At 35.9% G+C, this 26842-nt stretch overlaps 1 protein-coding gene across 9 annotated transcripts in view; it reads left to right on the top strand.

The window, feature by feature from the left end:
* Positions 1-26842, top strand: part of CABCOCO1 (ciliary associated calcium binding coiled-coil 1) — a 246978-nt gene that overhangs the window by 143868 nt on the left and 76268 nt on the right. For 6 of the 9 annotated variants that reach the window (XM_077125214.1, XM_077125213.1, XM_077125209.1 and 3 more), the window contains 2 exons: positions 8454-8576; positions 8986-9123. In XM_077125214.1, coding sequence (XP_076981329.1) covers positions 8454-8576; positions 8986-9123 — 261 coding nt within the window. Of the gene's footprint in view, positions 1-8453; positions 8577-8985; positions 9124-13909; positions 14231-14343; positions 16157-26842 lie in introns of those variants that run through there. The other 3 variants (XR_013161570.1, XM_077125215.1, XM_077125216.1) reach the window with 3 other exon arrangements.

Genomic DNA, 26842 nt, shown 5'->3' with positions numbered 1-26842 from the left:
ACATCATGGCAGGAAAACACTACATCTGGGGATCTGCACAGGCCAGTGACTTTGCGTCTTATATAAATAAAGAAGACGCCACTTGAAATTCAGTATGTAGAATGGAACATCTGTAACCGGACCAAAGGTGACCTAGTCCAACCCCTTAATTTTACAAATGAAAAAAAAAAAAAAAAACCACATCTCTCTATCGAGAGGCAGAGCCAATCCAGGGCTCTGACTACATATTTAAGGGAAAAGAATTCCAGATTTCTAAAATATTCAAATTTGGAATAAAGATATCACTGAAATATTTCAGAGCTCTGATGTTATTTTGGTTTATTTGTTTTTGACTAAACTAGCGTGATTTACAGATTATATGTGAAAGGTCTTGTTTGAGTGCCATCTATTACTGTTTCCAGCATTGTCCGCAAAGTCAGTCTTATAGTTCATCTCCAAGAATTCAGATTCCATGGAAAGCCCCTGAACTCTAGAGCACCCTGAGCTGTTCTTTAGGAAAGACATGACTCCTTTTAAGTTATTGAAATAATGACACTTGGCATATGGAAGGAGAGGCTGCCTTGAATAAGCCTGCGAGAAAGGGCTAAGGTGGCTCCTGAGAGCGCCCTCTCTAGATGGCCAGGTACATGCAAATAAATTGGCAGAAGTTTCTTCCAAAGCAAGAAAATCCTGCCCGGCTAGCCATACCCTGAGTGCCTAATACGGTTAAAAGAATCAGTTAGTGGATATTTAATAAAAGGAAGGTCAAGGAAGGGAGGGCAGCTTAGCACAGAGGGAAATATTTATAACTGTGACAGCATGCTTCCTTTTAATAAGTTATAAGTTAACTGGAGAAACAGGACACACAAACTTTCAATAAAATATCCAAAATATAAACATCATGCCTTCTACAAATTTTCTTTAGTTAAAAATTAAGGTTGAGGTTTACTAAAGTAAATGACGACATTTTCTCAGTCTCTTGTTTCCTTGATGCTAACGGGTTACCAACTGATTTACAATTTCCTGTGTTGTTTTTTTAAATCTATATTTGTCAGCATATTTTTAAGGTCAGATGACTTAAAATAGACATTGTGGGGCCCAAGAGGTCAGGAATAACAATATTACATTGACTTCTCTAAAGATTTCACAGCACTTTACAAACATTCTAGTCTGGCCCCCAAAAGCTTTTTATTTCCAACTGAAATTAGTTTCAATATATTTTTTAAGAAGTTGCTTCTCTTTTTTTTTTTCCTTCCCACTGACGACTCGAGCCCCAGAATGTAGTTCAATCAGTTATGCTTTGAAATTAAGGAAATTGCATGTACAGCTTTCTCCAAATAGTTTCAGCAGCCTCTTATTCAGGTAAACTGCCAAAACAACAGGAAGTTCATGAAAAAAGGAAGATTAGAACCAAAAACAGGTTTCTTCCATTGCAGTTTCTGCTCCAACCATTATCAATATATTGTCTCTTATGGTTTCTGTAAATTAGGAGTATGAAGGCTTTGAAATTGCTTCATCTTCATAGATGCTGTCAAAAGATGTAATAAATATAAAATTAAATTTTTAACTACATGTTTAAAATTACAAAGCATGTATTTTCTATGATAATTACATAACCCACCTTTAATATATTGACTAACAGATACTAGTATTTGAATTTCAAATTCTTAAAAATGAGATAATTTTGAATACTTCCTCAATTTTAAATCTTAAAATCCTCAAACTTAAATAGAACTCCCTAGATGAAACTACAAAAAAATCTGCCTATGATTAAAACTGTTTGAAATATTTTACATTGAGTTCAAGGGTATTCAAGGGTATGTTTCCTGGAGTATGGCCTATTAAGCTAAACGAATATACTTCTGAGTAGCTTCTAGAGAATATTTTTGAAAAGCAGTACTTTCTAACTATAATAGAACCATACTTTCCTTCTCTTACCCTGAGAAAGTCACAAGGTAAAGTCAATCTAAGAATCAAAAGTACAGTGCTGAACTTAGTAGTTTCAAAAGCTCTGGTATCTCAGTTTTCATAAGAAAGATGCGTTGAACGTTTGCCCTGTGTGCTCTAACTCTTAACTGTTGACAAAATTCGTTAAAGAGAATCTTTTCAAAATGAGCTCATTCTGGGCAACCATAGGCATCACTTTATGCTGAAAAACAAAAGATTAAGGGAGTGATAAACTGGGCGAGGGAGAGGGAGAGGCAGATTTAGTCATTTTTAAAAATTAGTTGTATATCGGTAATTTGCCTTAGTCCTGGCCATGCCACATAGCTACCTCATTATGTCATGCTGTTCTAGGTTTCAAAAGAGAAGTTGTTTGGATCCAAGAAATTCTTTACATAGGATATATAAGTTTGATATTTTTAAAGACTATAACTTTATTGAAACAGAGTAATGGAATGTCCTCATTTAACAAATTCTTCCAGGTTAACTGCACTGCTTGGGCAGTGTTAACAGTTACATATAGAAATAGCATGGCATGTGAATATATAATATATATCAATAAGATAATAAAAAAAGAAACAGCACGGACCAATGTCCTCATTAGGAGTACTCTAATCTGTATACAAATACTGGCATTATAAAGAGGATCCCTTTAATGATAACAGTAATTATAAATAATAATAACACATTAGAGTTTAATAATGTCTTCTCTTTGAAGAATGCCTGGCATTTTTATCCATATTATCTAATCTGTGCTTGAAACAACTCGATGAAGTGGCCAGGTAGCAATTATATTTATCCTTCTTTTACAGATAAATAAACTGAGGCCTAGGGATTTTCTTAGCATCATACAATGAGGAAAAGGGCCAAGCCCAAAGCCCATAATTCAGTGATCTATTTGCCAGATTACTGCCATCCTTTGGAAGTGTCTGAGTATCTGAAGAACTGTTCTATCCTTCAGGCACTGTTTGCACCACAGTCAGATCAAAACATCTTTTCCTTGTAAATTGCATTTACACTGCAGGAAGATACTCTCTTTCAGATCCATTAGAGAGGATTTTATTGTCTGTGGTCATTAGGATAGAACTTAGATTTCTTTTCAGAAGTACTTCACAGAAGTACACTTAGAAGTATTAAAGATGTCTGATATTCTCTGGAATCAGTTTCTTTAATTAACTTTTTTTTTTAATTCAAGCACAAGTCTAACAAGATTGAATCAAGATATATGAATAAAAATGGACACAAGGTGTTAACTGAAGAGTCCTAGCCAGATTGCAAATTGGTTTACTGTGGCCTGCCAACTTAAATTCCTTCTTGCAGCTACAGCTAGAAGGGGTAGTCTTCATTTCCTGTCCTAACTTGTGCTGTGTTACCGTTCACTATTTAGGTGATTAACATGTGTGGATCTGATAGTCTCAAAGCTCTATTAAGTTATAAATGTTCAAACTACTGTGGATAAAAATAGAAGTTGCTATTAGATGTCTATTCATTCTCTGCAGAAGCCTGGCAACATTTTAAACCTTTTCAAAATATAAATATTGCATATTAAGCATAGGAAAGAAAATTAATGTGCTGCATTTGCAAATTTATTCCCAAGTCAGAAATGCAAAGGGAAGGGAGGACTCTTGTAGCAGATTGATATTATGCATGTACATCCTGCATTAAGAAGTTTATAATGGCCCTACCACAAAAGAAAAATTCTTAAGAAATTGGATTAATTAAAGTCTCTCTGATAATCCTAGCTTTTGAATTTCTTCTCTTTTCATTTTAAATTTATGGCCTCACTATGACATTAGCAGAGTTTATTGCATTTTGCAGATGGCATTCATATGTTGTTACTTTATATGTAGTATATTGTGGGCAATGGGTTACAATTTTTTGTTAAAATTTTCCAGAACCACTCAAGTACTTCTTAATTAGACTTGCAAATGAATGACTTTCTTCAAGGGGGAAAATAAGTTAAAATATTACAGGAATTTTTGTGCCTTTTTTCCTTAATTAATGTTGAGAAAGCTTGCAATAAGTTTGTCTTTTCGAAACTTTCACATTTTTTTAGTAAGTTCTGATTTACATATGAAGTCATTAAACTGAGAAAACCAAACAAAAATTTTTTTTTAAGTGAACTGTGCCTATAGCTCAAAAAGGGTTGAGCAGATTTATCTTGCTTTCTGCCACTCAAGATAGTGGAAGGTTGTCATCACAGTGATATTTTTAATATCTCAAATTAGTTCATAATTGTCACCTCAATTACAGAATTCAGTGTTACAAATACTACCCACAAACTACCTACAATTTCTCTGAAGAGGCCATCACTAAAGAAAAACAATACACCAGAGTTCATACTATCGCATTAAATAAATTATCGTATTAAAAAGTTAATACTATCGTATTTAATACATTATCGTATTAAAAAGAAAGCATGAAGCAATACAATTTTCAGATAAAATCTTTATACTCCTTCTCAGACATGGTAATATCTGGAGGCAAATTCTAATTCTTATAAGCATGTTTTTAGACACAAACTATCTTCTTAGTTCCAGGAGGGTTCAAAATTCCTATCATTTTTTCCATGGTAAATGTCCATCTCATATTGAATATGTAAATTGCTAATAAAAGTTTTCTATTGATTTCATCTGGCTTGTAAGTAAGGAGCTTGAATTTTTTAAATCTACATAATGTTCAGCAATGAAATTCTGTACTTATGTGTATTAAATTATGCCAAAAAGCCATTTACTTGATATTCTTTAAATACCATAGCACAATTCAACTAAAACTCAGATTGTAAACCTTCTTAAATAACTCGAATGCAATGCGCACATAAGGAACAATATAACTAACTTAAGTTAATTTTCATGTAACAGATAACATCTGGGGAAAATGAATACTGGTAAGTTATGCAAAACTAATTTTCTAGCGACCACAGCTATAGATGTTATTTATTGTATGTTCACTTAACAGTCCATTATTCTGTTTAGAAATCTATTCTCTTCTTTATTAGCACTTTTAATGTACTCACCTTGGTTCAAATGTTCTGCTCATTATCAGAAAAAATATAAATGGCATTCACATAGAACAACATGATTGTTTTTATTATATCCATTTGTGTGCAAGCATTCAAAAATGGCAAGAGAAGCACATTTATTGCTTTACATTCAAAGTAATATTTAGGGGGTATTTGAAAGTCAAGCAAAACCAATCATTTGGCCAAATGGATGTGTGTGTATAATCAGAAACTCCTGATTTTTAATCTCAAGCATTATGCCTCAGGCAAGTCACTTAAAATCTTTCCCTTTGTTTCCTGATCTTAAGATTATGGGTGCTACTCTCATACAGAATATAGGGGCTTGCTAAATCAGGGTTCCAAATAGGAGTATTTATTTTTAAACATACTTGATCCTTTTCTGTTTTTATTTTTCCAGATTTAAGAGGCAACATATTGAACTTTTGAGGGGGAAAAATATGAGACAATTACAATTCGACAGGAATGTATAAAATAGTTATAAAACTAGTTTATTTAATTTGCTTCAACTATTCATTGACTTGAGGAAATTATAACGTTCTTCTTTCAGAAAAATCTAACTTAATAAAGCTGACCATGTCTCTCTGTTTTAAATAGATTTTATTACAGAACCAATGATGTTGTAAAACATGAGGTTTTGTTAAAAAAATACAAAGGCCTAATTGTATTTTTTTCAAGAAAGTATTGCATCAGACGGTATCATTTAAACATAGTAGTTGGCTCTGTGCTCTCACCACAACTATTGATTCTAATTTTCCTTTAACTTGTTTTTTTAAAAAGCTACTTATGGGGAAAAATAATCACTGTTATACATCTGGGCATCATGCTTATTTCAAACTATATATTTGACAGTTTATGTGTACCTTCTTATTATTAATGAAAATACTTTATATTTACCCTCATCTGAAATTGTGACATTTCTTTCCCTTACAGTATTTTACTAACATAGCTAAATGTAATTCTTCATGGAAGTAAAAAACAGAGCTTTGCTTTCGTTCATAACAGTATGCAAAATGCCCTAAAAAAAGAAATGTTCACCCCCAGTTTTGTGCATAAATTAAATCAAATGAATAGCTATATGCTCTATACTCATAAGTATATAAGAAAAGTGAAGCCCAGCTCTCTCTGAGAGTTTATGTCAGAATTCAGCTCCTTGAAGTTAATATGAGCTTCACTCTTCAAAAAAAGTGATGGCAGAGAGCTAGAGAGTGCTAAGGTTCCAGCCTAGTGCCCAATCTCTGCCCCCACCCCCACACTCACACACAGTCCCAATGACCAGGAAAATGAAGTAGTTGCCAATTAATTCAGAAGAGCCTGACAAAGATTCCAGATAACAGGGGGCAGGATGGATAAAAGGAGAGACTTGAACACAAATATCTGTTTGCATTTAAGTGTATCATCTGACAGAAGAAAGGGCATAAGGGGACAGATGGTAGACTGTTTCTAGCAAGAGAGAGCAGCAATCTTTTGAAAACTTCCACCAGGGGATAAAGACAAATTAGCAGAAAGGCCTATCCTACATATGAAAAAGAATAGCAGCAAGACAAATATGGCAACAGCAGACAAGATGAAATTCTGTTTCATTAAAATAAAATACATTACTACAACCTTGCACAGTAGCTAATGCTTTTTTTCTCAATACCTACAAGTTCAAAACACTCCATTCGATTCTTTTCTGTCTTCTTTTGTTCAGTCTTACTCACCCTTCAATCTTTCTGTTTCTTATGACACATTAAACTCTATACCTCTAAGTGAAAACCTCATTTTCTTTGTCTCTGAGTTTCCATGTGTAGCTTATTTATCAATAATGTTTCAGAGGGCACTAAAATGTCTTCAGCTATTTTCCTTTACCTAGCTTAGTAAAATAAAGAAGATGTGGGATGATGAAAAGCGAGAATGGTGGGGGAAAAAAAGTATGCGTAATTTTATAGGAAGATAAAAATGCTTGTATGCCCATTTAGGAGTTAAAAACCGCTTAAAAATGTAACGAGAAAGGAACAGTTCTGATATGCTTTCTTAATATTCTGTTTTGATTAATCTTAGTCAACTTAAGATAAATGGTCTGAAATGATGTCTGCCAAAAAATAAGAATGAAGTGCTTAATAATATTAATAAGTTCTAAGTATGAGAATGCGATAACCTATTACAGTTTACTGCAAATTGCATAGGCCAAGAAGCACACCAGGATTTAACTCCCAGCCCTGTCATTAAATAATTATTCGACCTTGGGACAATTATTGAAACTTGTTTCCACATCTCCTTGTCTATAAAATTAGGGTACATATTTACACTAAGCAACAACTTCCTGCAAAATCAAGTTGAAATTAATAATATGAATTCAATGCAATGAATTGGTAAGGCCAAGAAATAACTTTCAGTGCATTCCAAAACCTATCTAAAAAATAATAATTCTTATATGATGAAATGTTTGGGATTTTGTGAAGAAGTTAAAAATTGAACGTAGATGATTTCAGGATTTTTTCCAGCCCTCGTGGGATGCTAACTGATTAATTTATGCATATTCAGAGTTTGGTTTTCAAATGTGTCGGCTCAGAGTGGGATTTTGTCAGCATACAGTGGGCAGTCACTCTCTCAGGGTCACATTGACAAGCCCACAAGAATTCGCTATATGGACCAGAACATCAGTTTGTTGATCTACAGTGAGGAATGTAATAGGCATGGAAACCAGAGCACTCAAGTGGGCATGTATTTATAGACCAATTGAGATGAGAAGCGAAATTATTATCAAAAGATTGCTTGTTGAATATGGGATGAGAGCAAGGGGAACTCATTAAATATTCAGATATTGAATGCCATCAGGCCCTTCATCTCCGTAGCTTTCCCCCATGTCATAGTGGGATGGATATTTCCAAAATCAGCTTCTTTTATTCTCCTTTTTCATCAGGTCCACTGTTGACCAACCACCCCCTCCCTCTGATTGGCATGTTCCTTCTGCAGATTGTTAAATGCTTACAGTGGCATCTTATCTAATTTTTTTTCTAATCTCTGCTCTGATTGTCTACTTTAGAGCCTTTATTGTCCTCATCACCAACTTCTTACTGGCCCCTTCACTACTGCCCTAAGTAAGCTATACTCTGCTGAGTAATATCAATCACCCCCAGGCTGTTATTAAGTGTACTAAGTGCCTAACCCTGTACCAGAATGGAGAAGATACACAAGAGTCTAAAACATGCTCTTTACCTACAGGGAGGTTGTAGATAGGAAGAAGGGGACAATAACATATGAAACAATTAAAGACCATGGCAGTATAAAATGAAATCTTGAACCATAGAAAGTAGAAAGAAAGACAGAGGGAAGAACAGAATGCTAATTGTAAGACATGGAGCACAAAAGGAACTAGAGAACCAAGAGGGCAGATGACGTTAGAGAGGAGAAGGTACTTTAAGGATAATAGATTTGGATCCAAAGAACATTGTAAGGAAATTGTCTGTTATTGTGGCTACTCTCCACAGTCTCTTTGTTATAATACAACTCTTTTCTTCCCCTCCAGCAAGTGATAGAAGTTATAACACCAACAGATGACCCTTTCCCAGAACCTCTAGAAGAAGGAATTGCATTTGATATTTACTCAACATTCATAGTGCCACACCCAACACTGGATTCAGAAATGAAGGTATACTTCCTTTTTCTTTTTAAGTCACTCTACCTCAGCTTTATATTCTCTAGAGTAGGAAGGAAAGGAGCAAAATGTTCTTTTTTTTTTTCCTTGTGATTTTTCCCAGCCAAATATAAATATAGCTTTCAGTGTTGGTTCACAGTTGGGCCGATTGAAAGTGGTTCAGCAATTTTATTCTCTTCCACCCCATCTTCACTAATTCACATTCACTTTCTCAAAATTAAACACTGTCTTGGCATCATGATTTGATCTGCCATGGGCCATGCTAATAGATACTGAAAATGCTAACGTCAAATCAAAATCTCCCTCCAGATTGACACTGTTCCTCAGTAAAAGTTTGAAGTTACATATAAATCAGTGAATGCTCCAGAAAGTGCTTCAGTGTCATTTACTTTCAATATTTTAGGGGGTGGATCAAGAACAAGGCTCTGATGAGGCCCAGACAGAAATCTACACTGCAGACACGGATCCTTTAGTTGGTTTCACCATTGAAGATGTAAAATCGGTGATGGAACAAGTCACAGATGATATCGTCAGCATTCAGGTACTTAGTATTAATAGTGTGCTCACTGATTTGGTTACCGACTAATTCACCAACCTTAACCATAATATCTGTAAACATTATCCACCCTCTGCAAGCAAGAGTGTTTTTAACGAGAGAAGGGTTCAATTTAACATTACATAACTCACAGTTTAGTCATCTAAGAGTCAATAAAATCACAAAGGAGATTTGCCAGCAGCATCTAGCATGATAATTGTTATCAGTTTACAAAATCATTTAGCATCAAAATCTGAAAAACAACATGGTAAAGACTTCATGCCTTGTCACACTGTAAGCATTGCTCATGAAAGAGTAATTTGAGTAAATTTCTAAATTGTAAACACTGACTATCAAACCATAATTCTTAGCTATGTCCTCTCACCAGTTTCTAAAGAGAGCCTTTCAAGTCTTTGAGCTCCCTCACAAATAGTTTGTTCCTTTTCACATATCACTAATAGTTCAGTAATTTATACCAGAGGCTGCATGAAAATGGTGACTAACAGCAGCCATCTCTGTAGCAGCTGCCAATGATTCATCAGCCAGCTTAGCTTTATGCTTAAATTTTTTTTCATTTGGTCCAAAAAAAAAAAAATAAATCATTTCTTTCTCAACACAAAGACTTGCAGGAATTTGCATCATTTCACAGGCAAGATGATTAAATAGGTGAAGTGAAAATTTGGGGTAAATTTACAATTTCTTGTGGAAATTACCATGAATCAGTAGAACAACATATCACGTATTTAAAATACTAATGCGTCTCAGGGGAAGATTTACTTGTTATCTGAACATGAGACCATATATAAAAAGCACACTGTACTTCCAACTAATTTAGAAAGAGCAAAAGATTAGTTTGGCATAAGCAAACCTTGTTACTTGTTTAATCATCAAATGTTATTGCACTATTTATGTGAACACTTAATGATTTGGTGCCAACAGAATCAGCCAAAGTCCTCGGCTTAATAAGGGGTGTTTAGTGTTTACCAGAAATAGTGGAAGAACACGTTTTACACAAAGCTTTATTGTTAACAACCTCATGAATGTAATAACTGGTTACTGTGTGGAAGGGCAGAGTGCAGTTGAATTAAGCTGAATTTTGAACATATCTCCTTTTTATATTTGATAACATTTCATCTAAATATAGTTTATGTATAATCACAGCCCTGGGGTCCTTGCAATCCCACTAAAATTATTGCTGAGGAACTACTAGACAGTAATAGAATTGTTTGCAAGTCCCCAAAATTGAAAACATCTTTACCGAGGCCATTTCCATGTCGTGAACAATGTTTTTAACTATTCATTGAAATATATATATACGTTTAATATTAGACTCTGCAGCAGTTACACCGCTGCTCTCTAATAGAAAGAACATGATTGTTGTGTGTGTATGTTATTGTCCCCTTGACCTGAAGTCATCCTTCCTGGGCCTAGAAGTCCATTAGCGTCTCATCTAAATGTAACTAGGCATAGGAAAACTTGGGTCAGAGGCAAAGAATGTGGATCCTTTAGGTGCCATGATTAAGTGGCTTCATGAGCATCAGCCTGAGCCAAATTATTGCCAGTTTTTCAATAAAATGGCCTGGTGTTGTGGATTTATACAATGTCTTAAGATAGAAAACTCCTTTATGTATTTTCTCTCAATAATCTTAGTAACCTCCATACAGGCATGACCCCTGATAATCAAATCGGAAAATGAGACACGGAAAGACTAAGGCTCTTGTCTATGGTTTCCAGAATTGGAAACTAACGAAAATCCTGAATGGGAGCTATGAACAGGGTTCTAGTTCTAATTCCAGTGCTATCCACTAAAACCACATAACCTCTAATATCATGACCAGACTACTTTGGGTTTTAATATTCCTGTGGTGTGGCACTTTTTCAGTGTTTACCCTTGTGTCTTGGTCATATTCCAAGTTGGGTAATTACTCTCTGCTTACCTAAAATTTCTGCTCCTGTTTCAGACGGGTAAGTTATTTTCCATTTCTAAAACTTACCTTCTAGTGTTCTTGACTCTAAAAACGACTATATACCTTGCAAAGTTAGCTGCATGTCATTGATCAGTATTACACAAGCCTTCTAAATACACTGACCTGCTTTCCTGCTGCAGGAAAATTTAATGAATTATTATTTATAAGATTTTTAAATTTTCCATAGTTTTTTCTCTTTCTTTTCTTAAAAGTCACACTGTTATTATAATTTTGGGAGGAAAAGACAGTAGAGAATTCATGTTTTTTTAATATTTTTTTCAAAGCTCCTTCTCCAATATGGTTGCAGGCATATTTCACTTTTTATAATTCAGAAGTTTCTGAAAATGTGATGTGAACCCTTAAATTCTTTTATGTAAATCCATTTAGTTTCCCACTGAATCAGTTTATAGCTTTAGAGATTTATTAAGAATGAAGTTATCTTGACCCTGAGATGTTAATTAAAATTATACTGAATACAGAAAACTTTTTAAACCTATATAGTATAGGCATTTTAATTTTAAAGATATATTCACAATGAGGTTATTTTGGCCCTGAGTTGTATAACAAAAATTACACCCAAGAGAGAAAAGTTTAATATATTTAAAGAATTACATTTCAGAGAAATATGAATGTTAACACTAAATCCTTGCGTGTGATATTGGCTATAGGCCCTGTCTAAAACAGGGTAACATAATATGAAAACCTTGAAGGAAGCTGCCACTTTGGGACTCCAGGTATTTTTAGATCAACTTGAATTTTCCAAGTTGGGAAAACTGAGAATGAGATCACCTCAAGGCAGTGGTCAGTGGGAGGCTATTGAACCCTGCGTCCATTCTTTCCTAAAAGGAAATAGAATCAGACCAACTCTAATGGTTTAGGAATAGTTTGTCTTCTTAGCAGTCTTTTTAGAAATATCAAGGATCCCTAGCAGACTAATGACAACCTGTTCTTAATTAGACATGGAGCCTTATTTTAAAAAAAACTTAAACATTTCCAAAATTTGGAAACTATACCCCTGAAGCAACCACTCCCTCTACCCCTATACCTCTCTCCCCTAGTAAGTTCTTAATCCACTTTCTGTCTCTACAAATTTGCTACTTCTAGATATTTCATATAAGTGAAGTCCTACAGTACTTGTCCTTATTTCACTTGGCTTATTTGAATAAGTATTCAAATGTATTCAAAGTTCATCCATGTTGCAGCACATCTCAGAACTTCATTTCTTTTTACAGCCGAATAATATGTCATTGCGTGAATGTACCAAGTTTTGTTTATATATTCACCTGTTAATGGACACTTGGGTTGTTCCTACCTTTTGTCTATCGCAGACACAAGCTTCTGAGCTGGGCTCTGCTGGTTTACTCAATCTGCAGTACTGATCATCACAGCCTAGATGTTTGAAATATTACCCCTCTCTCAGTACATCACTCTATTGGGCATGTACTTTACCTTCATGGGCCTTTTCCCCAAGGCCCACACCTGCTAAGGTGAATTCTATTTCAGTAAAATACCAGAGAGGTCTCCAGGTTAATGTGAAAACCCTGGTGAGGTAGTGAAACAGATGAAAACAGAACAAATACTTTTTTGATCCAGATATAATCCTTCTTGCTTTGGAGATGATAGTACATTTTTCCTTACCTGAAAAGAAATGAGACTGTTAAGGCACAGAAGAACACTAAATTTAAGTGGAAAGAGCCAATTGCTTAGTTAGAGCTATGGTTCCCAATTCTTTGCGATTGTGACAAGAGATGATTTCTTCACATCATTACAATCCCTATATGCACCAATATGTATGCCATAGTTTTAGTTAAGTGACACCCCAGGCTACATAGCTAAACTAGCACCTAGGTCTCCAGACTCCTAAACCAGTGCTCCTTTCACTCTACCAAAATCACTGCACCGGGGGATTTAGTGAAGCCTGAGAAAAGGTAGAGTTCCTTTTTACCCTGGAGGACCACTCGCCATCCCTCCTTGCCTACTCTACCCTACCACCAAGAAAGGAAAAGATGAGCAGCTAGGGGCCAGGGCCTGATCCAAGGGCTTAATAAAACTGGAACTGAAAAAGACTGATATTCATGCGAAAATTACGAATTATTGATACCAATGTGATCTTTTTAGAAATATCAAATGTTGTGAAAGCCAAACAAAATCTCAAGGCGACCAGGATGGATATTTCAAACCTATCTAGTATAGTTCCTTTAAAAATAAATAAATAAATACCAAAAAAGCAAGCAAAAAAGAAACAAAGAATCAAAGAGATAAAGAAAGAATTCTATTAGGACCAAAAAAGTATTTGTTCTTTTAAAAATTTCTTCTATCAAAATTAATCAAAGCTTCTTAAAATGCAATTACCCTGAAGCACTCAAATTATGTTACAGCGATGAACACTCCAAGTTTTGAATTAACGTAATACTCTTACACACAAACTACTTCTCAAAAACTTGTAGACTGTTTTTAAAGAACCTAAAAAACAACAAAAACAGCGCTTTTGCCATGTCACCCAGCATTGGTTTCTCTGAATGTAATTTTATTATCCACTGTGAAAAAGGGAAGACATTTCCAGAGCTACAAATGCTCAGGTAATCTAAAAGCATTTCTGGATTTGTGCATGTAGCAGTGTAAGTCCACAGAATATCACTGCCAGAGGCTAAATGCTGTCACAGCCACAGCAATCACAAAATCCTGTCAGCAATAGCTTACTCTTTTCACCAAAAATATACTGCAAAGTGGCATAATTCCAAGAGTTATAATGTATGATGACTACTCTTAATTGTGACAATTGTTGTTATTGTGAGATTATTATTTGTGTTGTTATTTCCCGACAGAAGCCTTTTGGGATCCCATTTAGAATGAATTACATAGGAGACAATAACATCCATTGCAAAAGGGTGGAGCCGGCCCCAACAGCACTGCAACAACTGAGCCCAAAGCAGTTATTCCGATTTGGTGCTTATTGGTAAAGTCTGTCTGAAAATACAGATAAATTATCCTATCTTCCAACACAAGGCTATGTGAAAAATGGCTGTCCAAATACCACTTCCTGTTCAGAGCAGACATGCTATACATTGGGGATGTGCAGAGAAATATGATAAAGTGTTATCACATCACTACAGGCTGAAACACGGCTGTGTCTGCAAAACAGGAAGGTGTGTGAGGGATAATGTCTGTCTTTAGGCACTATAGTATGTCAAAACCACAAAGACAATGTGCAGCAAAAGATAGCTCCGTCGTAACCACTTTTTAATGATTGTCTTCACAGACCGAGATAAACGCAAAGCTGCAAATACAGGAAGAGGCCTTTAATGCACGAATAGAAAAATTGAAAAAGGCCTGAGGACTCAGCACAAGGGGCGTGATGCAAAACTTCACAGAAACAAACAAAACCAGCCGGAATAACAGACTCTACAGAGCGGCATATCTCCTTCATTTAGTTGTGAGAGCAAAACCAAGTCCCACTTTTATTATCCTAAATAATTAGAAAAGTATTGGCCCCAATTTGCTATCTCCTATCCCATAACAGCCTCTGAATTTATTGCACTGAGTGTAGTAAGAACATTTTGTATACAAGAGTTTGGAGAATTATATATAAAAATACAATTGCTTTTACGACACGCCTTTGACATTTTAAATAATAAATGCTATTCATCTTCAAGGAGAATGAAGCCAACTTTTGAAAATAACCTGAAATAAAGAAAAATAATAATTATTGTATCCATATTGACCCAAAAGAATTGCCACATTGCTGGAGCGTTGTGTAAAGTTACCAGTACCACGCTGCCAAGGATAAAACTTGCTAAACAATAGCAATTCAAATGCATACATGAGGAGTTCTTTTTTTCCTTAAGTCATTTGGTTTTCTTATTTAAACGTTTCAGTGTGAAACCAATTTTCTGAAATTATATAATGCAGTTTGAAGCACTTTAATTTATTCTGTGCTGTATTTGTTATTTCTAATCTTGTTACTCTCCCTGGAGAATACATGACCTATATAAAAAGAAGCAATGTACAAATGGTTATTAAAGACCAGCCTATATATAGATTGTAAAGATCTTAAATACAAATCAAGCGCTCAGAGCTCCGAAAATTAACCATTATATTGCAGTGGAATGATTAAAAATGTCTCAGGCCTTTAAATACCTTTATTAAAATATAATTTCAAAAGAAAAATAGCCATTTATCATCTGATTGTCTCTGGTTTGACAAATTAAATTACTTACTACCTAGGCCCTTTGGCTTTCCAAATTTCTTTGACTTCAGAGTATTCTAGAATGGAGAACATTGCTAGGAGGGGATAGTTCCACCTAGGATTTTCCAGTTTATACAGTACCTGCTTCTTGGTGGCATTAGGATGAGTATGTTCTCTCTGTGCTCTAACATTGGGCTGTAGTTTTACCTCCTTCATCATTTATCAAAAGAATTGCCCAAAACATATCCTTCTGGGGCGAGACAGATCTGACAACATTTGGTGATTTTCTGACTGCACTAGTCAACAAGGTAGGAGCAGCTCTTAAGACAAAAACCATGTTTGATTTTGGAGTTCAAAGTCTAGAAGGCCTCGAGATCTGTTGAGCCGGGTTTCTGTCCCGAGCTGTCCTTACTAACTGAAAATGTTGATTGTCACAGGAGGCCACTAGGAAGGCCCACCAGTCGGGATCATGTCAAGCAGTCTTTTTCCCAGGGAAAATAAAGAGGTGACACCAGGGAAACCACAAAGGGAGAAAACGAGCTTCTAGGAATCACTGAACACAGCTTCAAATGAAATTGTTGGCATAGGATGGACCTGGATTTCTAACAAGGAATAGCTTCATTTGAGCAATAGTACTGCAAGTCTAACACTGAGTGGAAAATAGCACTAGGATCCCTAGACACTACCCAGAGATAATAGAAACACGACTATGGGTAGGACCTCTAAGAGTGCCAGTGCTGTCTTCACCATTGGTCGATAAGTGACTCTGGACAAGCTACTTAATCTCTATTTGCTCATCTGTAAAATAGGGATAATATCCACTTTTGAGGTTGTTGTGATAATTCAATAAATTTGTGTTGAAGTACATTTGTTGTAAGGTTTGGTTTATGTTTACCTCTTAGAATGCCCCAAAAGCCACCACACACCATAATGCCCTGCTCATTTGTTTGCGTAACCAAGTAGTCCCAGGATTCCCAGGCTTCTCTGCCTTACTGCTGGCTTATCTCTTTCATGTTGGGGCTACCCAGGGATTTCTTTGCCTGCCCAACTAATCTAATATGCTATAACAATAATCTACTAATAGCCTAAGGAAAATAACCTGTTAATAATAGAAGGAAGAACATCACAGGAGTACTATACTATAGTGCAAAAATCTACTAATAGCCTAAGGAAAATAACCTGTTAATCACAGAAGGAAGAACAATCATAGGAGTACTATAATTATATAGTACTATAATTGTCTTAAATATTTTTATTGAGATATCTTCATGAACCATACAGTCCGTCCAAAATATACAATCAATGGCTCACAATATCATCACATAGTTGTATATTCATCACCATGATCATTTTTAGAACATTTGCATCACTCCAGAAAAAGAAATAAAAAGTAAAAACCCATATGTCCCATAGCACTTACCCCTCCCTCTCACTGACCACTAGTATTTCAAACTACACAATTTTTTGCTCCTTATTCTGCCTATTATTCATTGCTTATTTTTCCCTCATCTGTCCATACCATGGATAAAAGGAGCACCAAACACAAGGTTTTCACAATCACACAGTCACAATGTAAAAGCCATATAGTTATACAATCGTCTTAAAAAATCAGGGCTACTAGAACACAGCTCAGCAGTTTCATATACTTCTCTCTAGCCACCCCCAAGCACCATAAACTAAATAGGACTATATAATGCGTAAGAATAACCTCCAAGATAACCTCTCAACTCTCTTTGAAATTTCTCAGCCACTGAGACTTTATTTTGTCTCATTTCTCTCTTCCCCTTTTTCGGTCAAGAAGGATTTTTCAATCCCATGATGTCAGTCCTTGTTCATCCCAGGAGTCCTGACCTACGTTTCCAAGGAGGTTTATACCTCTGAGACTCATGTCCCACATGGGGGGAGGGTAGTGAGTTCACCCGCCCAGCTGGCTTATAAGGAAGCCACATCCGAGCAACAAAAGAGGTTCTCTGTGGGTGACTCTTAAGCCTGATTTTAAGTAGGCTCAGCTTCTCCTTAGCAAGAATAAGTTTCATAGGGGTGAGCCCCAAGATCGAGAGCTCAGCCTATTGAGTTGGTTATCCCCACTGCTTGTGAGAGTATCAGGAATTTCCCAGATGGGGAAGTTTAATATTTCCTCCTTTCTCCCCAATCTGCCAGGGGACTTTGCAGATACTTTTTATTCTCTATCCAAAAAACTCTGGGATGTATTGGGGCATCATACTAACCTGGACAAACCTACAAGATCTCACTCCCTATTCAAGATTCCATGTAATTACGGTGTTCGAATAAAGTGACATAAAAGTTAAGTTAGGTAATTCACTACCAAAAATATAAATTTTGCACCAAATAAACATCTCACACAGAAGCTGAAGTTTTAAAATAGAGACCATTTCATCCTTTACCCTGTTTTCTGATTTGCCTTAGTCTATCCATATCAGCGTCCTTCACATCTCTAGTTGAAGTCTGATTACTTTTTCAACTTTTTTAACAGTTGCTGTATGGGGTAATGCTGACCCTTATAGGTTCAGAGCTCTAACTCTGAGTCTCAGTTGTCACACAAATACCTGAAGTTCCAGGGAATGACCAGTTTCTACACAAACAGCTCAGAATCCCCAAATTTTGAAATAACAACTATAACTCAGAAATGGATGTGACTACCATAAAACCTCACAATCTAGGAACCTTTGCAATAAGCCCCAACCTGATAACACATGCTCTCAACTTCAATTCTCTGTTTGTATATTATGGTTAATCCATATGACTTGAGGCATGACACTATTTGTCTTTTCGTTTCTGATGTCTTACTCAACATAGAGTCCTTAAAGTTCATTCAACTATTTGCATGCCTTACAACTTCATTCCTTCTTGCAGCCACTCAGTAATCGGTTGGACGTATGCACCACAGTTCCCCCTTTAGTTCCTCAGGTGATGTACCCTTAGGCCACCTCCATCCATTGCAAATCACGAATACTGTTGTCATAAACACCAGTGTGCAAATACCCATTCATGTCCCCACTCTCAGTTCCTCCGAGTATATATCTAACAATGGGATTGCACGATCATATGAGAACCCCACGCTTAACCTCCTGTGGAATCACCACACTTCCCTCCAGAGGGGCAGCACCTCTCTGCTTCCCTACCAACAGTGAATAGTTAGATCTCCACATTTTCTCCAGCACTTGTATCTCTGTTCATTTTTAAACAGTTTTGTTCACACATCATACAAAACCAACCTAAGTAAAAAATCAATGGCTCCTGGTATAATCACAGAGCCATGCCTTTGCCACCACAAGCTATATGTGGACATTTCCTTTTCTTCCACAAAGAGTCCCATACCCCTCCCCCAAAGCCCCGGCTTACTGACATTTAGATTTGGCATATTCCCTTTGTTACATTCAGTGATAGCATACTACAGCCTTACTGTTAACTGTAGACCCTAGCTTGCACTGATTGTATTTTTTCCTGTATTCCATCCCATTTTCAGCAACTTGCAATGTTGACATGCCTTTGTTCTCCCTCATGCATAAAAATTCTTATATTTATATATTTAATCACTATCATTGCCCACTCTAGGCATTCCTAAATATACTGTCTTAGTCTTTACCCTGTATCTTTTCTTCTGGTATCATACATGCCCCCAGCCCTTCTCCTTCAACCACATTCACATTCAGCTTCATTCAGTGCAAATATATTATGCCACCATCAGGTAGTATTGTGTTAACTATTTCTGAATCTTGACAATCAGTCCTGTTGCACATTCTGTACTCCTTCAGCTCCAAATGCCCGATCTTTACCCTCTTTCTACCTCCTGATAACCAGTGTTCTTAACTTTAACCCTCAAAGTTCCCTCATTAATGTTAGTTCATATTAGTGAGATCATACAGTCTTTGTCCTATTGTTTCTGGCTAATTTCACTCAGCATAATGTCCTTAGGTAACATCCATGTTGTTACATGCTTCACGACTTTATTTTGTTTTATAGCTGCATAATAATCCATCATATGTATATACCACAGCTTGTTTAATCACTCATCTGTTAATGGACATTTGAGCTGTTCTCATCTCTTGGCAGTCATGACTAATGCCACTATAAACATGGGTGTGCAACTTTTGCTTTGTGTCCTTGCCATCAGTTCCTCCGAATATATACTTTGTCATGGGATTGCTGGATCATATTGCAATTTTAAACTTAGCTTCCTGAGCAACTACCAAACTGCCTTCCAGAGCAGTTGCATCCTTCTACATTCCCACAACAGTGGATAAGTGTACCTTTCTCCACAACTCTCCAGGACTTGTCATTTTCTGTTTTTGTTTTTTGTTTTGTTTCGTATAATGGCTGTTCTAGTGAGTATGAGATGATATCTCATTGTGCTTTTGATTTGCATTTCCATAATAGCCAGTAAAGTTGAATATCTTTTCATATGCCTTTAAGCCATTGGTAATTCTTCTTTTGAAAAGTGTCTGTTCGTGTCTTTTGCCCAGTTTTTAATTGGGTTGTCTTTTTGTTGTTGACTTGTAGAATTTCTTCAAATATTCTAGATGTTGAACTCTTATCTGATATGTGGTTTCCAAATATTGTCTCCCATTGCATAGGCTGCCTTTTATTTTGCTGACAAAGTTCTGTGATGCATAAAAATGTTTAATTTTGAGGAGATCCAATTTATCTATTTCTTTTTTTTTTTTCATTGTTCACACTTTGAGTGTAGGGTCTAGGAAACCAACTCCTATCACAAAATTTATAAGATATTCCCCTACATTTTCTTCTGAAAGTTTTATGGTCTTAGGTCTTTGATCCATTTTGAGTTATTTTTTGTATAGGGTATGAGGTATGGTCCCTCTTTCATTCTTTTACATATGGATCTCAGTTCTCCAAACACCATTTATTGAAAAGGCTGTTCTGTCCCAGGAGGGTTGGCTTGACAACCTTATCAAAGACCAATTGTCCATAGATGAGAGGATCTAATTCTGAATACACAATTTGATTCCACTGGTCAGTATGTCTATCTTTATGCCACTACCATGCGGTTTTGACCACTGTAGCTTTGTAATATGCTTTAAAGTCAGGTAGTTCAGGTAATATGAGACCTCCCATTTCACTTTTCTTTCTCAAATATTTTTAGCTATTTGGGACACCCTTCACTTCCAAATGAATTTGGTTATTGGTTTTTCTATTTCTGCAAAGTAAGTTGTTTGGATTTTAATTGGTATCGTACTGAATCTAAGTCAGTTTGTGTAGAATTGAAATCTCAACTATATTTAGTCTTTTGATCCATGAAAATTATATGCTCTTCCATTAATTTCAGGCTTCCATGATTTCTTTTAGCAATTTCACATAGTTTTCAGGGTATAGGTCTTTTGTGTCCTTAGTTAAATTTATTCTTAAATGTTCAATTCTTTTGGCTGCTATTGTAAATGGATTTTTTTTTCTTGATTTCCACCTCAGGTTGCTTATTGCTAGGGCACAGAAACACTACTGATTTGGGGTATTGATCTTGTACCCTGCCACTTTGCTCTACTCATTTATTAGCTCTAGCAGCTTTACTGTAGATTTTTCAGTATTTTTGACATATAGTATCATATCATCTGCAAACAGTGAGTTTTATTTCTTCCTTTCCAATTTGGATACCTTTTATTTCTTTTTCTTTTCTAATTGCTCTGACTAGAACTTCCAGCACAAGGTTGAATAAGAATGGTGACGCTGGGAAATCTTGTCTTGATCCTGATCTTAGAGGGAAAGCTTTCAGTCCTTCCCGACTGAGGATGATATTAGCTGTGGGTTTTTCATATATCCCCTTTATCATGTTGAGGAAGTTCCCTTTTATTCCTCTCTTTTGAAGAGTTTTCATCAAGAAAGGATGTTGAATTTTTTTCAGATGCCTTTTCTACATCAATTGAGATGACCATATAGAATTTCCACCTTGATGTATTGATATGGTGTATTACATTAACTGATTTTCTTGCGTTGAACCAGACTTGCATAACTGGAATAAATCCCACTTGGTCATGGCGCATAATTCTGTTAATACGCTGCTGAGGATTTTTGCACCTATATTCATTAAAGAAAAGAAATTGATCTGTAATTTTCTTTTCTTGTAGTATCTTTGTCTGGCTTTGGTATTAGGGTGATTTTGGCCTCATAGAATGAGTCAGGTAACTTTCACTCCTCTTCAATTTTTTTGAAGAGTATGAGCAGGATTAGTACTAACTCTTTCTTGAATGCCTACTAGAATTCACATGTGATGCCATCTGGTCCTGGACTTTTCTTTTGGGGAAGCTTCTTAATAACTGATTCAATCTCTTTACTTGTGCTTGGGTTGCCGAGGTCATCTATTCTTCTCAAGTCAATGCTGGTTGTTCATGCTTGTCTAGGAAGTTGTTCATTTCATCTATCTTGTCTAGTTTATTAGTATATAGTTGCTCATAGTATCCTCTCATTGCCTCCTTTATTTCTGAGAGGTCAGTGCTTATGTCCCCTCTCCCATTTCAAATTTGATTTATTTGTATCCTCTCTCTCTTTTATTTATTTATTTATTTATTTATTTTTTGGCTGCCTAGCTGAGGGTCAATCAATTTCATTGATTTTTTCAAAGAAACAACTTCTGGTTTTATTGATTTTCTCTATTGGTTTCATATTCTCATTTCATTTCTTTCTGCTCTAATTGCTATTATTTCTTTCTTCTATTTGCATTTTGGTTAATTTGCTGTCCTTTTTCTAGTTCTTCCAGGTTAACATTTAATTCCTCAATTTGTGCTCTTTCTTCTTTTTTAATTTAGGCATTTAGGGAAATAAATTTCCCTCTCGTGCACCACATTTCCTGCATCCCATCAGTTTTCACATGTATGTTTTCATTTTCATTTGCTTCAAGATATTTACTGATTTCTCTCATAATTTCTTCCTTGACCCACTGTTTGTTTAAGAGTGTATTGTTTAGCCTACATATATTTGTTGAATTTTCCTGTCTTCTGCCTGTTATGGATTTCAAACTTCATTCCATTACGATCCAAGAAAGTGTTTTGTATAATTTCAATATTTTAAAATTTATTGAGACTTTCTTTGTGACACAGCATATGGTCTATCCTGGAAAATGATACATGAGCACTTGAGAAAAATGTGTATCTTGCTGTTGAGGGGTGTAATGTTCTGTAAATGTCACTTAAGTCTAGTTCATTTATCATATTATTCAAAATCTCTGTTCCCTTATTGATCTTCTAACTAGATGGTCTATCTTTGATGAGAACAGTGAATTGAAGTCTCCAAATATTAATGAAGTTTCCATTAATATTTAATGTTATTACTGTAAAAGCAGTACTTTCTTCTACCATTTTATCTTTTGCATTTTATATATCATATATTTTCCCTTTTTATCTTTACTGATAGTCTTCATTTCTACACTCTTCTCCAGACCTCTCTCTCCTGTTTTTCCCTATGTTCCTGTAATACTCCCTTTAGTATTTCTTACAGAGGCAGCCTCTTAGTCACAAACTCTCTCAGTGACTGCTTGTCTGAAAATATTTTAATCTCCCTTCCTTTTTTGTCTTTAATTTATTATTAATTTTTTTTAGTTTTTATTGATATCTATTCATATAGCATGTAATCACCCAAAGTGTACAGTCGATAATTCACAATACCATCATATAGCTGTGCATTTATCATCATAATCAACTTTTTTTCTCTTTTGTGAAAAATAGCATATATATAAGAAAATAATAAATTTCAAAGCACGTCACAACAATTAGTTGTAGAACAAATTTCAGATTTTGGTGTGGGTTACAATTCTGCAATTCTAGTTTTTTACTTCTAGCTGCTCTAAGATTCTGGAAACTAAAAGAAATATCAATATAATGATTCAGCAATCATACTCATTTGATAAGCTCTAACTTCTCTGTATAACTCCACCATCACCTTTGATCTTTCTCCCACTCTTTAACCCCCTCATTTTTTAAGGACAGTTTTGCCAAGTATAGAAATCTTGGTTGGTAATTTTTCTCTTTCAGAATCTTAAATATATCATACCACTATCTTCTCACCTCCCTGGTTTCTGTTCAGAAGTCTACACATAGTCTCATCAAGCTTCCCTAGTAAATGATGGATTGCTTTTCTCTTGCTGCTTTCAAAATTCTCTCTTTGTCTTTGACATTTGACAATCTAATAAGTGTCTTGGAGTAGGTCTATTTGGATTTATTCAGTTTGCGGTATGCTGTGCTTCTTGGATCTGTAATTTTATGTCTTTCATAAGAGATGGGAAATTTTCAGTGATTATTTCCTCCATTAGTCTTTCTGCCCCTTTTCTTTCCTCTTCTCCTTCTTGGAGACCCATAACATGTATATTCTTATGCTTTATGTCGTCATTCAATTTCCTGAGACCCTGCTCATATTTTTCCAATCTTTTCCCTATCTGTTCTTTTGTGTGTAGGATTTCAGATATCTTGTCCTTTAGTTCATTAATCCTTTCTTCTGCCTCTTAAAACTGCTGTTGGAGATTTCCACTGTTTTTCTTATGCTCTTCTAATAATAGAAGATTAGCTTTCATTCCAATAAGTCACACTATTTGTTTTTATCAAACTTTTGATTTATTTTTTATGTTCATCCAATCTCTTCCTTATTTTTGCCATATCTTCCATCAGCTCCTTGATTTGGTTTTTTTATATGACTCTGAAAGTCTGTTCAAACATCCTTAATTAGTTGTTTCAATTCCTGCATCTCATTTGAAATGTTGATTTGTTCTTTTCACTCAGCCATATCTTCGATTTTCCTAGTATGACTCATTATTTTTTGTTGGAGGCATTTGATTTTCTTAATTGTATTATCTGAAGGTCATTTTCACTCTTTAACCTGAGATTTTCTTGTTCATTAGCTTTGCTCTTTGTTCCTTGGCATTCAGTTCAACTTATTCTAGATCTCTGGCATACCTACTGTTTAACTGATCAGAATTTTTCAGCTCTTGTATTTTCTGGTTCTTGCCCTGCCTATATGGAACCCTTTATTGAAGAGGGTCTCCTTAGATATGATTGGCCCATCAGATTTTCCCAGACCAGAAAGGCCCACATCTCAGTAGGCGGGTATAACCAGTGTCAAGTTTCCCTGATGGTGAGGCCCAGCAGATTGTTAGACTTTCCTATGAAGCCTCAAGACTTTCCTATCCTACCCAGCATGTGGTGCTTGTCAGCCCACAACGTCCCACCAGCATAAAGTGATGTGGTGCTTTAATTCTCAGCAGCCTCTACCTGCCAGTGGTGTGGTTGAGACAGAGGCTGAGGTACATGATGGGCTTAGTTTCCTTCTGTTTTCCAGCCCCCAGGGCCTGAATTCACTGAAGGAGGGCTGCCTTTTGTGCTGGATCCCGACCCTCTTTTCTTGCAGAAGATACACCTTTTAGGGAATTATCTCCATTCACCTGACTTGTTACTTTGCTTTTCAGACATACCTTAATTCCACCCTTGTCTGGGACAGTGCTGAAGCCTGAGAATGCTTGCAGTTCTATTTAATGAGCACTTATGAGGTAAAAAAAAAAAAAAAAAAAGCCTTTTCTGAGCCAGACCCTAGTTCCCTGGATTTGCCAATCAAGAGCTGAAATTGGTACAGAGCTCTATGTGTCCCCAGGCTCTATGTGCCCCCTTTCCTGGGGGTCCAGTCTTTTTCCAGTATTTTGTGCTGTCTAACACAAAAAGCCTCTGTTGTTTTGTTTTGTTTACTTTTTGTTTTTCCCATCAGCCCCACCCCCTCTCTGCCAAAGCAAAAACTCCTGGCTCCTTTAGTGCTTACTCCACATTTATCATTGCTCAGGACCTGTTTTCAGCAGTCCAAATTTGTTAATTAATTCTGCCATTAGAGCTTGGTTGAGCTAACCTCCTTGTCCTTGGTCTTTTTCTTTTCCCCTCGGGGAACCAGCCTGCCATGCCTGTGGGGGACAGGTGCTGGCCTCTGTGGCTTGGGAGACTTACAGTCCTGTGTGGGATCTCAGCCATTGCACCCATTCCGGACTGGTGCATGATAAGTGTCCAGTCACTGATGTCCCCCCAACAGTTTTTCCATACAATTCCTAGCTATTTACTAGCCTCTTTGGAGAACAAACTAAATTCCACATCTCACTATGTTGCCATCTTGCCTCTCCTATAGTTTTTTCAATGAAGTTTTATTGAGATATATTCACATACCATACAAACTATCTGAAGTATACAATCACTGGATCACAGTAACATCATATAGTTGTGTATACAACCCTATAATCAATTTTAAAACATTTCATTACTTCAGAAAAGAAATAAAAATAAAAAATAAACCCAAATCCTCCCCATACCCCATATCCTACCCACTCCCCATTATCGACCCATACTATTGGTATAGTACATTTCTTAGTGTTGATGAAAGAGTATTAAAATATTACTGTTAAGTATAGTCCATAGTTTGCAATAGGCACATTTGCTCTATCTACCTCTCTATTATTAGCTCCTTGTGATAGCGCTGTACATTTTTTTCTAGTGCTTATGTGAACTTTTTTATATTTGTAGTTAATCATGGATGTTGTCCACCACAAGATTCACTGCATTGTAAAGTCCCATGTTAGAGTTTAAAACTCTAATCTTCTGGTAACATACATGACTCTAAACTTTCCCTTTCCACCACACTCACACACCATTCAGCACTGTTAATTATTCTCTACAATAATGTGCTCCTGTCACCTCTGTCCATTTCCAAACATTTAAGTTCAATCTGGTAAAAATATTCTGCACATATTAAGCAACCACTCCCCATTCTTTACCTCATTCTATATCCTGGTAATCTATAGTCTATATTTAATGTCTGAATTTACATATTATAATTAGTTCATATCAGTGGGATCATACAATATCTGTCTTTTTGTGTCTGGCTTATTTCACTTAACATAATGTCCTCGGGGTTCATCCATGTTGTCATGTGCTTTATGAATGAAGATTCCTTCTCATTCCTGAATGATATTCCATCATTTGTATATAGCATGTTTTGTTTATCTATTCATCTGTTGGTGGACACTTGGGTTGTTTCCATCTTTTGGCAATTGTGAATAATGCTGCTGTGAACACCAGTGTGCATGTTTGTCCACATCCCTGCTTTCAGATCTTCTGGGTATATCCCAATTAGCAGGATTGCCAGGTGGGAAGAGAACTCTTAGCTTCCTGAGGAACCGTCAAACCATCATCCAAAGCAGCTGTACCATTTTTCATTCCTACCAACAGTGAATAAGTGTTCCAATTTCTCTACATCTTCTTCAACAATTGTCATTTCCCGTTTGTTTAATAGCAGCCATTCTAGTAGGTATGAAATGATATCTCATTATGGTTTTGATTTGCATTTTCCTAATAGCTAGTGAAGCTGAGCATCTTTTAATGTGCCTTTAGCCATCTGTATTTCTTCTTTAGAAAAATGCCTATTCATGGCTTGTGCCCATTTTTTAATTGGGTTGTTTGTCCTTTTATTGTTGAGTTGTAGAATTCCTTTAGATATTCTGGATATCGAACTCTTATCAGATCTGTGGTTTCCAAATATTTTCTCCCACTGAGTTGGATACCTGTTCACCCTTTTGACAGTCTTT

This window comes from Tamandua tetradactyla, chromosome 13, assembly GCF_023851605.1.
Source record: "Tamandua tetradactyla isolate mTamTet1 chromosome 13, mTamTet1.pri, whole genome shotgun sequence".
NCBI classification, from domain to species: Eukaryota; Metazoa; Chordata; class Mammalia; order Pilosa; family Myrmecophagidae; genus Tamandua; species Tamandua tetradactyla.
The sequence above is the reverse complement of the archived record's forward strand: the minus strand, read 5'-3'. Positions and strand labels throughout refer to the sequence as shown.